The sequence below is a fragment of the Cetorhinus maximus genome, chromosome 16, assembly GCF_964194155.1.
Source record: "Cetorhinus maximus chromosome 16, sCetMax3.hap1.1, whole genome shotgun sequence".
NCBI classification, from domain to species: Eukaryota; Metazoa; Chordata; class Chondrichthyes; order Lamniformes; family Cetorhinidae; genus Cetorhinus; species Cetorhinus maximus.
This window is the reverse complement of record NC_135894.1, coordinates 63,187,275-63,204,567: the sequence shown is the minus strand read 5'-3', so window position 1 is coordinate 63,204,567 and position 17,293 is coordinate 63,187,275. Positions and strand designations below refer to the sequence as shown.

Sequence of the window (17,293 nt, the reverse complement as noted above, 5' to 3'; positions counted from 1 at the left end):
TTATTTACTAACAGTGGAGGATTTTATTCCTTTCCTGCTCTTTCCTCCTTTGCTATTTGAATTATGGACCCTTTGTTCTCTCAACCCTTGTCTTGTTGGTCTTTCCTGGGGGTAATTTTGGGCAAAAGCTGAAAACAGGTCCTAAATGAGTGCTGTGTAAATGAGACACCCCTTTATAAATGTGTGGGTTTAACAAACAATATTTGAACTAACTGATGCTCACCCTAATTTAAATGTGCCTGGAGACATGATACTGCAAGTTTAGCACTGAAGAGCAGATTGGACGCTATTTTCTTGGAGCTGTACGTGTGGCCTGTACTCACCAGCTTCCACTGAAGGTATGGTGTGTGCTGGCTAGGAGAAAAGCCAATGTAGAAGAATGTGCCAGGGACCTAGAGAAAGATTCTCTGGTGCAGGACTGGAGGTTCTGATGGAGGCACAAAGGAGGAGGGATGTCCTCTACCCACAGGGCAGAAGGAGGCCACAGTGGCAGTTAATATACCAGGTGTGGGAGGAGATGATACCCAGGAGCCCTAGCACCAAGACTTGGCTCCCTTGCTGCAGGAAATTTAATGACTTGACATAAGTGGGCAAGCTAAGATCCCATCTCACAAGGCACCAGATCACCACCAGCATCACAACCTCAACCACACTTCATGCACCCATCTAAATGTACAGTGACATTCACACACCCAATAGTGTTGCATTTTTACAGGCATTACTCACGCCTCAAACACCTTTCCCAGCTCTTCAGCCATGAGGCATCACACACATGCAAGCACTCCTCTGAATGCACTCATTCACAATCAGGACTCTGTCTTTTCCAGTGCAAGTTAGCACATAACAGGCAGCAACAGTACTTGGCCATTGAAAGTCAACCACACTCCCCTGGGGGAGGCAGTGCTCATATTATTTTATAATAATTTTACATTGGTTTAAATAGCAGGGGTTTAAAATGGAGGTTGCATTTGTTTTGTTAAGTACAAATGGTGAACCAAAGGCATGCCATCTATTCTTAAATCAGGCAAGGATGCTGTCCACTATTTAGTTGATAAAAAAGTTTCCTTTGATGAGTGGCTCAGCAGGTTTTAAATGCTAATGGCCGGAACATTTTGGCAAATGGAAATGTAATTTCTCTTTACTGGCTGGTTTTACAACAAACAGGTTGAATGTGATGGAGAAGCTTCCAGTTATAAGTCATTATCTCATTGGCTGCCAGAGTGTAAGAAATGATGCCATTGTTGAGTAGATCAAAAGAAATGGCTTTACATCTCCACAGGGTGGATGACCTATTTCTGATTGATTGAAACTTTAAAATTAAAAAAAATTGAAAAGGTTCTCTCATGTAAGTGTTGTGCTGTTTAGTTTTAGCCTGTGTTGTTTTGCTTCTGTGTATCATTTCATGTGTAAATCATCCGGAACAATGGTTCAGCCTGTGTAATATACCATTTTCCCTCAGTTTTATGGAAAACAGGAGATGCGGTAGGCACTTCATGTACGCTCCAGTTTACTGTTTAATTACTGTATTAGCCCTGGACTGTGCAATTTCAAATTTGGAGAAAATTATGCTGATAGGTCATCCACCCTGTGGAGATGTAAAGCCATTTCTTTTGATCTACTCAACGATGGCATCATTTCTTACACTCTGGCAGCCAATGAGATAATGACTTATAACTGGAAGCTTCTCCATCACATTCAACCTGTTTGTTGTAAATCTAGCCAGTAAAGAGAAATTACATTTCCATCTGCCAATATGTTCCAGCCATTAGCATTTAAAACCTATCAAAGGAAATTATGCTGCTGGCTTCTGTTCATGATGGAAACTGGCATCCATTTATGGAGTGTTACAAACCACAATGTAACTACACCTGTATATCAGTATAACACATCCATTTATGGAGCATTACAAACCACAATGTAACTTCTCTGGGAAGGGAGCTGAGCCACAACAGTAAGTGGGACAATAATTTGTTTTGATATGATTTATGTCATTGCCTGAAATGAATGAAGTTTCACTAAACACTTTCACAAGACATGATGACCAATCATCTCAGCCCCAGGACATCACTACAGGAGTTCCTCAGGGTAGTGTCCTAGTCCAAACCATCTTCAGCTGTTTCATCAATGACTTCCCTCCATCATAAGGTCAGAAGTGGGGATGTTTGCTGATGATTGCACAGTGTCCAGTACCACTTACATTTCCTCAGATACTGAAGCAGTCTGGGTCTGCATGCAGCAAGAACCAGACAACTTTCAGGCTTGGGTTGATAAGTAGCAAGCAGTATTCAGGTCACAAAGGTGCAAGGCAATTGCCATCTCTAACATGAAAGAAACCTCTCCCCATGGCATTCAATGACATTACTACTGCTAAATCACCCACAATCAACCAGACACATAATTGGGCTAGTCCAGTGTGGCTACAAGATCAGAGGGTAGGAATTCTGAAGTGAATATCTAATCTCCTGACTCCCCAAAGCCTGTCCACCTTCTACACAGCACAAGTCAGGAGTGTGATGGAATACTTTCCACTTGCCTGGAATGAGTGCAACTCCGACACCATCCAGGACAAAGCATTCTGTTTGATTGGTACCCTATTCACCACCTCAAACATTCACTCCCTCTGCCACAGTCACACAGCAGCAGCAGTGCAGCAATTTGTCAAGCCTCCATCGACAGCACCTTCCAACTAGAAGCACAGGGCCAGCAGATGCATAGGAGCACCACCACCTGCAAGTTCCCCTCCAAGCTACACGCCATCCTGACTTGGAACTATATCGCTGTTGCTTCACTGCTGCTGGGTCAAGATCCTGGAACTCCCTCCCTAACAGCTGTGGGTGTGCCTACACCACAGAGACTGCAGCAGTTCAAGAAGGCAGCTCACCACCACCTTCTCAAAGGCAATTGGTGATGGACAACAAATGCCAGGCCTGCCAGCGGAGTTTGCATCCCATGAATAAATAAAAAAAATAGTTCCAATCAATCTTTATATACACACATTTATTGGCACTTCATACCTTATTATGGACTTGCCAAGTAAAAAATGGCATTTATTCGCAAGGAGATAAATATCAGCTCCTTTAAAATGTATCTTTTAAAAGTGAGCTAAATTTTACATTCCTCAAGGTGAGGGATGGATATCTGATGAGAGAATGAAACATTTTTCAATTTATCATGCACAACGTTGGAATGAGCTGATGAAGAGAGGTTCCTTCACTGCATCGCAATAATGTATCCTCACTTCATGCTCATATCAATCATTCCCAAACATCTCAATTTCACTTCACGGAGCTATTCACTCAGACAACTAATTTCATGCCAAGTACTGGCATGGCGGCAGGCTTGTACTGTGGACTTGTGTTGAATCATGAACGAATTGAGATTGTTCGAAACCAATTGTAACGAAAGTATAATAATTCTCATAATATTACTGTGATTTACTGTAAAAGTAGGTTAATAGTGGGGTTTGGATAGTTTCCCTGTGTGTGGTATTTAATTGAATTGGAGACAGCTGGTCAGGAGGCTTTGACTCATCAAAAGAAGCTAGGTTTGAAATGCTAAAAAAGTAAACATGGCTGAAGTCTTAGAATGTGAGGTGAGGAGTATTTGCATTTTTAGATAATTCAGGGCAGTCTGAATTTCAAAGAGATGGTGGGATGTTACACTTAGCCAGAGAAGCTAGGCCAAGCAGTGTGTTTATTTTTCTCAAAAGTTACTGCTAATATTAGCACCATGAAACAAATTATATTATGAGAAAGGTAAAGTTCCAAAGACATATGGGAACAATGGGAATTACATTAAAAGGGAGAAACATGCATAAAGGAGAAGAGGCTATTTGTTAGGGAAGGTATTGTAAGATCTCTTAGAAGTGTGAAAAGCCTCCAGTATTTGTCGTTAGGCTTGCTGTCTGCAGAAACTGAATCTGGGAAAAGCCATTTTGAATTCTACTGCCCAGGCTATTGTGGTGACATGTTGGCATCTGTTTATAATCTATTTTTACTGTTGCCTTAACAGGGGTGTAACTGGAAGCCGGATTAATTAGAGGTTTTAGGAGTTATTATAGTAGTAATTTGTAGACCTATGTATGTGTTTGAAATCTTTTCCTTTTTAATAAATGTTTAATTTAGTTTTCTAAAAAAAATCTCTAAAGTCTTGGTGGACTTATTACTACTGAATTCAGAGCACGCATCTCGAAATAAAATACAAATTGTAAAACCGTTGTGATCACGTGATCAAGTTTCTCTTGTTGATTTGATCTGCCTGACACACATCATCTGCCGTGTCACAACATTGATGCATTTTACAATGTTGAATCTCATCTGAGATTTAATCCTGAGTGGGTTAGATTCAGATCCAAATTCCAGAGGCTTGAAGAGATTTAACCCACGGAGCCATCTAGCATATAATTTATATCGCTGTTCTGTACAGCATTCAGGAATTGCCAGGTGACTAGATGTCCCTGGGTCTTAGATGGTGTTGTTGAACAGCTAGAATTCTGAAAATGCTTGTCCGCTGTGCAGATGGTTTATTCCCTTCCAAACTCACATCTCAAGGTCCACATTCCCTCTCAGTTCACTCATGTGATTGTAGATTAAACAGTGTTTATCCCTTGGGAGGCATTGTTAGGAGATGAAGTAATTCCAGCCTCGCCAACAGTCGGAAACTGGTCTACTCCCTGTAGTAAAATTAAACTAGCCTTGCCTCTCAAGAGCACTTCTTGATTTAGTCTCCGCAATGTGAAAAGAGAGAAAATGATGCCAAAGAGCCAGTAAATACAAAGGCTTCTTGGGAGCTAAAGGAGAGCTCCATTGGATAGGAATGGGTAATAGACATCAGTGGCAGGGAGGAAGGGTAATCAGAGTTGAATATGTGATCTAAGACACAGACTTATTGGGGAGCAAACAATATCAGTTCCCAGGTCCGCCACTCCGCAAAGTAAGTTGAAATCAAGAGTTGAAATGTTCAGTTGTGTTACCAGAATGATCTCCAGGCAATGCTCTGACAGCATTTAATTCATGTTGGAAAATTGAAGAATACTCGATGGTACTCATTCATTTCTCATTTGGGCATGTTAAACTTGTTCAGAATGCGTATCTAAAAATGGTTAATGTTAAACTTTTCATTTAATGCTCCTTTAAATTCAAGATGAATCTAACCTGTGCATTAGTAAAACCCTAATACAACTATAGTTTTAATTTCTTTAAATACATGATGAGTTTGGATAAATTCAGATTCAACGATATTCTGTTCAGGATTGTCGCTCTACCAGTTCCATTATCTCCCATATAGACCAAAAGGGAATGTTTGTTAGAAAAATAGTTACATTTTAACTATTGAGCCTGCTGCAATAAAATGGGACTTACAGAAAATGCCTCCCATTTCAGTGCAGTTCACACCTCCACTCTTGGATCAGTGAATCCATTTCTTCCTTCGTTTATTAGAACTGGTTTTTCAGTCCGAGTGTGCCACACCAGGATCTGTAAAACAATCACCACATAAAACAATGACAACATTAACACTTTACTGTGTGCACTGTGACACTAGCAAGACACACATGAATTACTGGGAGAGGTTCCTGCCATTTGCATTTGTTGGACTGGGCATTTGGGGTTTTCCAGTGACCTGTCCACCAACGTCTATTTTTCCACCTTCTCTGTGCCTGATAATTGGGAACCAAGTGTTATTAATGTTATTAAAGGTCAGTAAAGCAAATGCTAATCCCATTGCTAGCTCCAACCCTAGTGTTCCCATTTGGTTTTTATCTTGGCAAAATATCACATGCCTAACGTGTGTGGACCTGGGTCCCACTTTAATTTATTTGCATGAGCAAACATTTAAATAACATACCTGTCCACATAAATATAGTACAGTGAAATTATGTTGTGCAAATGTTTAAATCCGCCCCCCCCTCCAAAAAAGTACAATACATAGAAATTCATGTACCAATAGATCATGTAGTGTGTAACAGCTGCATTCAGGCATTAAAACTTGTAACAAAATCGACAGCTGTTAAATAATTTGATTTTTTTTAACAAACTGTTCTTTATTTCTCACTGAACAGTCTCTGAAGAATGGCTGGGAAAAATACAATGGGGTATTGTTATATTTAAAGCTGTGAACAGCTGTTGTCCTGAATGTCTTTTTATAGGCTAGGTCAGCATTTATTGCCCATCCCTAGCAGTCCTTGAGAAGGTGATGGTGAGCCACCTTCTTGAACCGCTGGAGTCCATGTGGCGTAGCTACACCCACAGTGCTTTTAGGAAGGGAGTTCCAGGATTTTGGAACGAAATTTTGGTATTAAATTCCTTTGGTTTATATCTGATTTGATGATGCTTTGAGGGTATCTATCAATCTTACTTTTTTGTAACTTGCAAGTTACTTGCAAGTAATCAGAATTTTGCATCCAGTATTTTGTATAAAATATAGGAACATAGACCCATGATTAAGCCATTCAGCCTTTCAAGCCTGTTCCGCCATTCATTTGGATCTTGCTTGATCTATACCTCAATTCCATTTATATGGCTATGAACCATATTCCTTGATTATCTTTACTGAACAAAAAATTGTCAATCTCATTATTTTATAATTCAATTGACCCAGCATCTACAATATTTTGGGGAGAAAGTTCCAAATTTCTATTACCCTTTCTGTGAAAAGGTGTTTCCTGATTTCACTCCATAATGTCCTCGCTCTATTTTTAACATTATGTCCATTTGTTCTGAAATTCCCCAGCAGTGGTAGTAGTTAGTCTGTGTCTACTCTTCAAATCCCTTTACCCACTTAACCATTTGATTAGATCACCCTTCAACCTTCTAAACTCAAGAGAATACAAGCCAAATTATACAATTGCCCTTCAATGAAGAGTGGAGGGCGGCATGCCAGGAACAGCACCAGGCATACCAAAAAATGAGGTGTCAACCTGGTGAAGTTACAACACAGGACGACTTGCATGCCAAACAGAATAAGCAGCAAGTGGTAGAGCAATTCCATACCAATGGATCAAATCCAAGCTCTGCAGTCTTGCCACATCCAGTTGTGAATGTTGGTGGACAATTAAACAACTCACTGGGGGAGGAGGCTCCACAAATATCTCATCCTCAATGATGGAAGAGCCCAGCACAGCAGTGCATAAGGTAAGGCTAAAGTATTTGCAACAATCTTCAGCCAGGTGTGCCAAAGGTCCCCAGCATCATAGATGCCAGTCTTCAGCCAATTCGATTCACTCCACGTGATATCAAGAAAAGGCTGAGGGCACTGGATATTGAAAAGACTATATGCCCTGACAATATTCCGGTAATAGTGCTGAAGGCTTGTGCTCCAGAACTTATGGCGCGCCTAGCCAAGCTGTTCCAGTACAGCTAAAACACTGGCATCTACCTGGCAATGTAGAAAATTGCCCAGGTATGTCCTGTACTCAAAAAGGACAAATCCAACTGGCCAATTACTGCCCCATCGGTCTATTCTCGATTATCAGTAAAGCAATAGAAGGGATCATCAACAGTGCTATGAAGCTGCACTTACTTAGCAATAACCTGCTCAAAGATGTTCAGTTTGGGTTCCACCGGGGAGACTCAGCTCCTCACCTCATTACAACCTTGGTTCAAATATGGACATAAGAGCTGAATGCCAGAGGTGAGGTGAGAGCGACTGCCCTTGACATCAAGGCAACATTTGACCAAGCGTGGCATCAAGGAGCCCTAGCAAAACTGGAGTTAACAGGAATCAGGGGGAAAACTCTTCGCTAGTTGGGGTCATATCTAGCACAAAGGAAGATGGTTGTAGTTTTTGGAGGTTAATCATCTCAGTTTCAGGACATCACTGCAGGAGTTCCTCAGGGCATTGTCCTAGGCCCAACCACCTTCAGCTGCTTCATCAATGACCTTCCTTCCATCATAAGGTCTGAAGTGGGGATATTCATTGAAGTTTGTACAATATTCAAATGACTCCTCAGATACTGAAGCAGTCCATGTCAAAATGCTGCAAGACCTGGTAATATCCGCGCTTGAGTTGACAAGTAGCAAGTAACATTCGTGCCACACAAGTGCCAGGCATGACCATCTCCAACAAGGGACAATCTAACCATCACCCCTTGACATTCAATGGCATTACTATCGCTGAATCCTCCACTATCAACACCCTGGAGGTTACAATTGATCAGAAACTGAACTGGACCAGCCATTTAAATACAGTGGCTCCAAAATCAGGCCAAGAGGCTAGGAACCCTGCAGTGAGTAACTCACCTCCTGACTCCCCAAAGCCTGAGAACCATCCACAAGGCACAAGTCAGGAGTGTGATGGAATATTCTCCACTTGCCTGGATAAGTGCAGCTCCAACGACACTCAAGAAGCTTGACACCATCCGGGACAAAGCAGCCCGCTTGATTGACACCCCATCCACAAACATTAACTCCCTCCTCCACTGACGCACAGTGGCAGCAATGTACAATCTACAAGATGCACTGCAGACACTCATCAAGGGTCCTTTGATAGCACCTTCCAAACCCACGACCTCGACCATCTGGAAGGACAAGTGCAACAGACACATGGGAACACCAGCACCTGGAAATTCCCCTCCAAGCCACTCACCATCCTGACTTGGAAGTATATCACTGTTTCTTCACTGCTGCTGGGTCAAAATTCTGGAACTCCCACCCTAACAGTACTTTGGGTACACCTACACCACATGGAATGCAGCGCTTCAAGAAGGCAACTCACCGCCATGTTCTCAAAGGCAATTAGGGATGGGCAATAAATTCTGGCTTAGCCAGCAACACATACATTCCATGAATGAATAAAAAAAAAGCAAACCCTGTTACAGGTACAGTGGACAAAATCTTGTTGAGGCATTGAGGGTCTTGCCTGCCGGCCGGAGACCTGGCGAAAGGTTATGCTGCCTCTTTTCGGGAGGGCCTGCCAAACCACAAGCCAATCAGGCAGCCTTGTGGCCACCCACCTGCCTCCCCCTGCAATCAAGACCCGGAAGGCACAAATCTTGCCTAGCGACAGCTGCTGGCCAATCAGAGGCCAGCAGCTCTTGTGCTCAGCAGCGCCACTGGGGAGGCCATTGCTGCTGTCAGAAAGATAGGCAATTGAGTCCTTGGGTTGCAGGGCAACCCAGGCCACATGTAAGTAATGTAGGGGGTTGTAGGCTTCTTGGGATGAAGATCGTGGGGAGAGGGGTGCAGGGGGGTCAAAAGCAAGGCAGGGGCTAGGCTCTCAGTAGGTTCCCACTTCCTGATCGAGACTCGATCAGGCACTGAGTGCCTTTGATCGAGGCCCCCCCCCCCCTTCACTCCCTGTCCCCCCAGGTGGCAAGCTGGCCACACACACCATTTTACCTGCTGTGCATGCTGCATGGCCACAGTCCCACCTACAGGTGGGTTAATACCAGCGGCGGTGGGGTGAGACCCTCCAGTGGTCATTAATTGACCACTTAAGGGCCTCAATAGGGGAAGATGGGAATGTGGCAGGTTCCGGTACACCGCCATCCCACCTAATTACATGCCCTTCCCACCTTCAAGCTTGCCACCAGCGAGAACAGAAACTTTCGTCTAGTGTTTCAAAGCCAGCAACCTTGGGACGGAGTTTGTGCCAAATTTCTGATCTGGCCAGATTTTGGGTCATGCGGCTCAGGTCAGGTGCTTTGGACCATCTGAGTCGGATAGTTTGGGCCGAGCTGGGTCGGGTGGGGTCACTCGGGCCATGGGAAAAGACAGGAATGCAGAGCCGATAGCTAGTCGGCACTCCACCGCGCCAAGCAACAACTAACTGAAAAAGCCGGTAAGTTATTTTACTCACCTAATAATAATTAAAATTCATGTAAGTCATTTTTTAAAAAATCGCGTTTTCAGACATCCCCAATTTTCAGATCACCGGATTTGAGACACTGTACCTGTATTATTCTGGTGAACCTGCATTGTACCCCTTCCATGGCCAAGATATCTTTCCAGCGAACTGGTGGCCAAAACTGAACATGGTACTGTTGTCTGACCAAGGCTTTGCACTATGGAAGCATAACTTCTTCCCTTTGCATTCTAGTCCCCTTGCTTTAAAGGCCAATAGCATTTTGGATTACTTTTTGTACCCATGCATGACTTTTTTAGTGATTTGGGGATTTGGAGACCTAAACCACTTTCATCCTCCACATGCTCCGAGGGCGGGATTTTCCAGCCCCGTCCACCGCCAGGATCATCCGGTCCCGCTGACAGTCAATGGACTTTTGGCCGGGCTGCCGAATCTCCCGCGGCGGGTCTCGCCATGACAGGGCCGGAAAATCCCAGCCCCAGTTCCTGACCATTAAGGAAATATTCCAGTTTGTCTGTCTCTGATCCAAAGTGCATGGCTGTACAATTCACTATGTTGAATTCTATCAGCCATAGTTCTGCCTAGTCTCGTAGTCTATGATCCTTTGGCACTTCCCATTCCCATCTATAGAGCTTGTTCTGCTTCTCAGTTTAGTGCCATCTGCAAACTTGGATATACAACTCTCTATTTCTTCATCCCAGTATTAATATATATATTAAAAGGCTACTGCCCCAGTACAGGTTGCTGGGGAACACCACTTGATACATCCCACCAATCAGATCATTTCCTTTATTCCCTGTTTCCTACCTCCCAACCAATTAGCTCCAGGAGTAAGAAACTACAGAGGTGGCAGGGGTCCCATTGGCAGAACCCAGAGAGGAGAGCAGCCTGCTTCAGCAGGTGGTGGGACCCAGGGCCACATTTTGCTGGTGGCAGCTAATTAAATGACTGCTGTTAGGGCTGCCATGCCTATTAAGGAAGGTGGTCCACACCCCAGACCTGCTAGTCCAATCAGAGGGCTGGAAACTCAGCAGCCTCAGCAACACCACCACTGGTGGTGGGGTCATTGTTAGGGCTGCACCTGAAAGATGAGAGTACATCAATGTCCATGTGCCTCCCAAGTCAGGTAAGTGGGGGTTTAGGGGTGCCAGGGCCAGGCAGGCAGGCACCGGTGTCAGGCACCACCCCCGATGCCTTCCTGTGCCATTTTGCCAGCTGTCCTGCTGCCCAACCCTTTGCCAATGTGCCCAGAAAGTTGCAGCCTAGAAGTGAACAATGGTAAAAGTGCAACTTGTAAATCACATATATGACCTGATTTTTAATGGAGATTGATTTGTTGCAGGTTTGTAGACCAGATTTGAAATATGTACTCCCTTCACTTCATAATGTTCTCGTTAGATTTTTAGAAGAAAAATTTAGAAGGGTAACGACTGTTTCTCCCATGTGTACTCCCAATTTAAGAAAAAGCATGCTTGTCCATGACTGTTACACTCAAAATAGCACACGTTCATCACACGACTAAAAGCAGCAGTGTGTGCAAAGGCTACAACAGTTCAGGGAGGTGGATACTGAATCTGTGCCACTTCCTGAATGACCAATTGTAGGGACAGTCTTTAGACAACACTGTCCTTCCTATAGCACTCTCAGTTACAGTTCTCAATGTAATCAATGAGTAGGCTACTTCCAGCCTCTAGGAGGAAATATCATAAGGGTAAGTTACTATTTGATTCACGGAATCTTTCAGCAGGGAACTGATGTATGCCCACCACTGCATCAATGGGATGGTACATTATTTGAAATTACATAGAATCTACAGCACAGAAACAGACCACTCGGCCCAACTGGTCTATGCTGGCTTTTATGCTTCATATGAGTCATTAAATTTAGCAGGCAGCAGCAGCAAAGCCAAAGGCAGCTTAGTCGCTAACAAATTGCATTGTTTTGTGGAGTAAATTGAATTGGTGATTGGACTTATGCTGCTATTCAGACACCATCCAATACTTAAATAATGAAATCAAATAAATTTTGAATGCTTCCATGTGCAGATGCTAGCTGACCCCAGCCTTAGGCTAATACATGTTAAATGATCACTTCCTTGAGTGTGCCTACAATTCATAGAAACGCTGCAGATGTTTTTTTATTCTTTCATGAGATATTATTGGCAAGGAGGGAACTTGCAAGTGGCAGTGTTCCCATGCATCTGCTGCCCTTGTCCTTCAAGGTAGTAGAAGTCGTGGACTGGGAAGGAGCCGTTGAAGGAGGCTTAGCGAGTTGCTGCAGTGCATCTTGGTTTACCATAGATGGTAAACACTCCTGCCACTGTGTGTCAGTGGTGGAGGTAGTGAATGTTTAAGGTGGTGGATGGGATGCCGATCAAGTGTGCTGCTTTGCCCTGGATATTTTCAAGCTTATTGAGTGTTGTTGGAGCTAAGCAAGTGGAGAGTATTCCATCACACTCCTGACTTGTGCCTTGTAGATGGTGGACAGACTTTGGGGAGTCAGGAGGTGAGTTACTTGCTGCAGGATTCCTAGCCTCTGACCTACTCTTGTAGGCACAGTATTTATAAGGCTGGTCCAGTTCAGTTTCTGGTCAATGGTAACCCCCAGGATGTTGATAGTGGGGCATTCAGCAATGGTAATGCCATTGAATGTCAAAGGACGATGTTTAGGTTCTCTCTTGTTGGAGATGGTCATTGCCTGGCACTTGTGTAACATATTATTTGCAACTTATCAGCCCAAACCTGGATATTGTCTGTTAGTATGTGAGGAGCTGCGAATGGTACTGAACATTGTCATCAGCAAACATTCTGATTTCTGACCTTATGATGGTGGGAGGCAGCTGAATGGTTGGGCTTAGGACACTACCCTGAGGAACTCCTGCAGCGATGTCCTGGAATTAGGATGATTGACCTCCAATATCCACAACCATCTTCCTTTGTGCTAGATATGACTCCAACCAGTGGAGGATTTTCTCCCTGATTCCCGTTGACTTTAATTTCGTTAGGACTCCTTGATGCCACACTCAGTCAAATGCTGCCTTGATGTCAAGGGCAGACACTCTCACCTCATCTCAGGAGTTCAGCTCTTTTGTCCGTGTTTGAACCAAGGCTGTAGGTCAAGATGAGGTCAGGAGCTGAGTGGCCCTGGTGGAACCCGAACTGAGCGTCAGTGAGCAGGTTATTGCTGAATAAGTACCGCTTGTTTACCCTGTCAATGACACCTCCTATCACTTTGCTGACGGTTGAGAGTAAACAGAATGGGCGGTATTTGGCCAGGTTGGATTTGTCCTGCCTTTTGTCAACAGAATATACCTGGGCAACTTTTCACATTGTCAAGTAGATGCCAGTGTTCAAATGGTACTGGAACAACTTGGCTAAGGAGCAGATAGTTCTGAAGCACAAGTCTTCAGGTCTACTGCCAGGATGTTAACATTGATTTTGCAGTATCTAGTGCCTTCGGTCGTTTCTTGATAACAGGTGGAGTGAATTGAATCGGCTGAAGACTGGCATCTGTGATGTTGGGGACCTCCAGAGGAGGCCAGAGGTTGAAGATGGCACTGATGTGCTGGGCTCCTCCATCATTAAGGATGGAGATATTTGTGGGGTGCCTTCCTCTAGTGAGTTGTTTAATTGTCCACCACCATTCATGACTGGATGTGGCAGGACTGCAGAGCTTAGATGTTATCCGTTGGTTGTGGGGTTGTTTAGCTCTGTCTATCACATGTGGCTTCTGCTGTTTGGCATGCATGTAGTCCTGTGTTGTAACTTCACCAGGTTGACACCTCATTTTTAGGTATGACTGATGCTGCTCCTGGCATACCCTCCTGCACTCTTCACTGAACCAGGGTGGGTCCCTTGGCTTGATGATAATCATAAAATGATAAGATCATAAGAAATAGGAGCAGGAGTAGGTCATTGAGCCTGCCGCAACATTCAATAAGATCATGTTTGATCTGATTGTGGCCTTAACTCCACTTTCCTCCCTACCTGTTATAACCCTTGACTCCCTTGTAGATCAAAAGTGTGTCTAACCCAGCACCATGGCTCTCTGTGGAAGAGAATTCCAAAGACTAAAGAATTCCAAAGACCATCTAAAAGAAGAAATTCCTCCTCATCTCTGTCTGAAATGGGAGACCACATATTTTTAAACTGTGCCCCCTAGTTCTAGTCTCCCCCATGAAGGGTAACATCCTTTCAGCGTCTACCCTGTCAAGCCCCCACAGAATCTTTTATGTTTCAATAAGATCACCTCTTATTCTTCTAAACTCCAATGATTATAGGCCCAACCTACTCAACCATTCCTCGTAAGACAACCTCTTCATCCCAGGAATCAGCCGAGTGAACTTTCTTTGAACTGCTTCCAATGTAAGTATTTTCCTTCTTATGTAAGGATACCAAAACTGTACACTATGCTCCAGGTACAGTCACCATTCTCCTGTACAGTTATAGCATGAATTCCCTCCTTTTATATTCCATCCCTCTTGCATAAAAGGCCAACATTCCATTTGCCTCCCTAATTACTTGTTGTACCTGCATGCTAACTTTTTGGGATTCATGCACAAGGACACCCAGATCCCTCTGTGCAGCAGCATTCTGCAGTCTCTCTCCATTTAAATAATATTCTATTTTTCCAGTCTTCCTGCCAAAGTGGACAACCTCACATTTTCCCACTTTACACTCCATCTGCTAATTTTTTGCCCAGTCACCTAACCTATCTATTGTCCTTTGCAGACTCTTTCGGCTCGCTAACCACCCCGCACCAATAGAAGCAAAGTCGGAGGGGAGCCAACTTGCTTCATGTGAGTTTGCCCCACAGCCATAATGCGCTGCGGGTGGGCTAACTAGCCTTCCAGTGGCATTTCCGCCCTTCACTCCTCTCGGGAGCTGCAGCTCCAACAGTCCTGGCAGTGCCAAGTGCGCATTTGTGGGCACTGCTGGGACTGTAAACAGGCCCAAGAAGAAGGCACAATGGACCCCAGAGCAAGCTAAATCCTGGGAATATGTCAGAGTGCTTGGGCAGTTTAGGGAGGGGGCGGGTGAGGGGGTGGTGCGTTTAGGTGGGCAGGTGGGTAAGAAGAAAGGGGCAATGCATAAAGGCCACCCCCCCCCCCCCCCCGAAGACAGTACCCCTCCCCTCTTTCCTGCTCTTTTACCAAGTTTTTAAAAAATAGCCTGCCCACTTCCTCTTGAATGCCCACACCAACCGTGTTAGGCGTAGGCAGTGTATTACTGAGGTCAATTGGCTTGTCAACAAGCTCAACTGACCCTTGATTATTTGTTTTAATATGGTGGGCAGGCTGCCGATTTCGGTGCCCACTCACCTCTCATGTTATAGGGGTGAGCTCATGTGTGGGCAAGAAGGGGCAGGGTTGGCATCCATTGGTGTGTTTTCAGTGGGATGGCACATAAAATCCAGCCGTTTATATCCTATGCATAACTTGCTTTCCTATCTATCTTTGTATCATTAGCAAATTTGGCTACAATACAGCCAGTCCCTTCCTCCCAGATAGTTATATGGATCATAAATAGTTGAGGCCCCACCACTGATCCCTGTGGCACTCCACTAGTTACAGTTTGTCAATCTGCAAAAGACCTATTTATGCATAATCTGTTTACTGTTGGTTAACCAATGCTCTATCCATGCTAATATATCACCCCCAACACCGTGAACTCTTCTTTAGTAACCTCTTATGTGGCAACTTATTGAATGCCTTTTGGAAATCCAATAACACTACATCTACTGGCACTACTTCATCCACCCTGCTTGTTACATCCTCAAAGAACTCTAATAGATTTGTCAAACATGATTTCTCTTTCACAGAACCATGTTGACTCTGCCTCATCGTATTATGAGTTTTTAATTGTCCTGCTATTATCTCCTTAATAATAGATTCTAGCATTTTCCCAATAACACATGTTAGTCTAACTTGCCCATATTTTCTTGCTTTGTGGCTCCCCCTTTTCTTGAATAGAAGGTTTACATTTGTGGTTTTTCAATCTGCTGGAACCTTTCCAAAATCTATGGAAATTTGGAAGATTACCACCAAATATATCCACTATCTCAGCACCACTTCTTTTGGGACCCTAGGTTGAAGACCATCATATCCAGGGGACTTGTTAGCCTTTAGTCCCATGAGTTTACTCAGTACCTTTGCTCTGGTTATCATTATCGTTGTAAGTTCCTCTGTCCCTTTTGCCTCTTGATTATTCTACTATTCTTGGGATGCTTTTTATGTCTTCGACTGTGAAGACAGATACAAAATACTTGTGTAACGTCTCTGCCATTTCCTTGTTTCCCATTATTAATTCCCCAGTCTCATCCTCTAATAGACCAATGCTCCTTTTAGCTACATTTTTCCTTTTTATATACTTGTAGAAGCTTTTAGTGCCTGTTTTTATATTTTTTAAATTGTTTTATTGTCACTCTTTATTGTTTGAGCCATTCTTTGCTGGTTTCTAAAATGTTCCCAGTCTTCTAGCCTACTACAAATCTTTGTAGCATTGCATGCCTTTTCTTTCAATTTGATACCATTTTTACCTTCTTTCGTTAGGCACAGATAGTGTATCCTTCTCATGGAGCCTTTCTTTCTCAATGGAACACATCTTTGCTGAGTGTTATGAATTCTTGTCTTATATGTCTGTCACTGCTTTCTACCATCTTACCTTTTAACCTATTTTCCCACCCCATTTTAGTCAACTCTATCTTCATATCCTTGTAATTGCCTTCATTTAATTTTAAGACACTAGTTTTAGACCCATATTTCTCACCCTCAAACTGCAAGTGAAATTATATCATGTTATGATCACTCTTGCCTAGAGGATCCATTACTATGAGGCCATAAGTAATCTTGCCTCATTACAGAGGTGTAAAATAGATTGCTCCCTGATTGGTTTCAAACCATATTGCTCTTGGAAACTATCCAAAATACAGCCTATGAGCTCATCATCCCGAATACACTCTATGAACTCATCATCCAACCATCTTTGCCAATTTTGATTTGGACAATCTTTATGAAGATTAAAACTGCCCATGATTGTTGCGGTACCTTTCTTACAAACCCATATTATCTAATGATTTATACTCTGTCTTAGTGTAGCTACTGTTCAGGGGTCTTCTTTCTTTGCTATTTAATACCTCCATGCAAACAGATTCTACACTTTGATTTTCCAAACCAAGATCATTTCTCACTACTGTACTGATCTCAACCTTTATTAACAGAACTATCCAACTCTTTCCCTTTCTTCCTGTCCCTCTGAAATATCAAATACCCTTGAATATTCAGATCCCAGCCTTGGTCACTGTGCAACTACATCATAAGGTTACCATTTGTGGTTGCATACAATTCTGCTGTTACTGATGGCCACAGCACCACATGGATGCTGAATTTTGAGTTGCCAGATCTATGCTGTATCTATCCCATTTACCATTGTGGTAGTGCACACAACACATTGAATGGTATCTTCAGTGTGAAGACAGGACTTCATCTCCCCAA

The 17,293-nt window shown here is 43.4% G+C and overlaps 1 protein-coding gene across 3 annotated transcripts in view; it reads right to left on the bottom strand.

Moving 5' to 3' along the window:
• Nucleotides 1-17,293, bottom strand: part of LOC144691958 (galactosylgalactosylxylosylprotein 3-beta-glucuronosyltransferase 1-like) — a 161,251-nt gene that overhangs the window by 17,198 nt on the left and 126,760 nt on the right. For all 3 annotated transcript variants that reach the window (XM_078560527.1, XM_078560525.1, XM_078560526.1), the window contains one exon: nt 5,361-5,474. In XM_078560527.1, coding sequence (XP_078416653.1) covers nt 5,388-5,474 — 87 coding nt within the window. In that variant the 3' untranslated portion in view covers nt 5,361-5,387. The remainder of the gene's footprint in view (nt 1-5,360; nt 5,475-17,293) is intronic.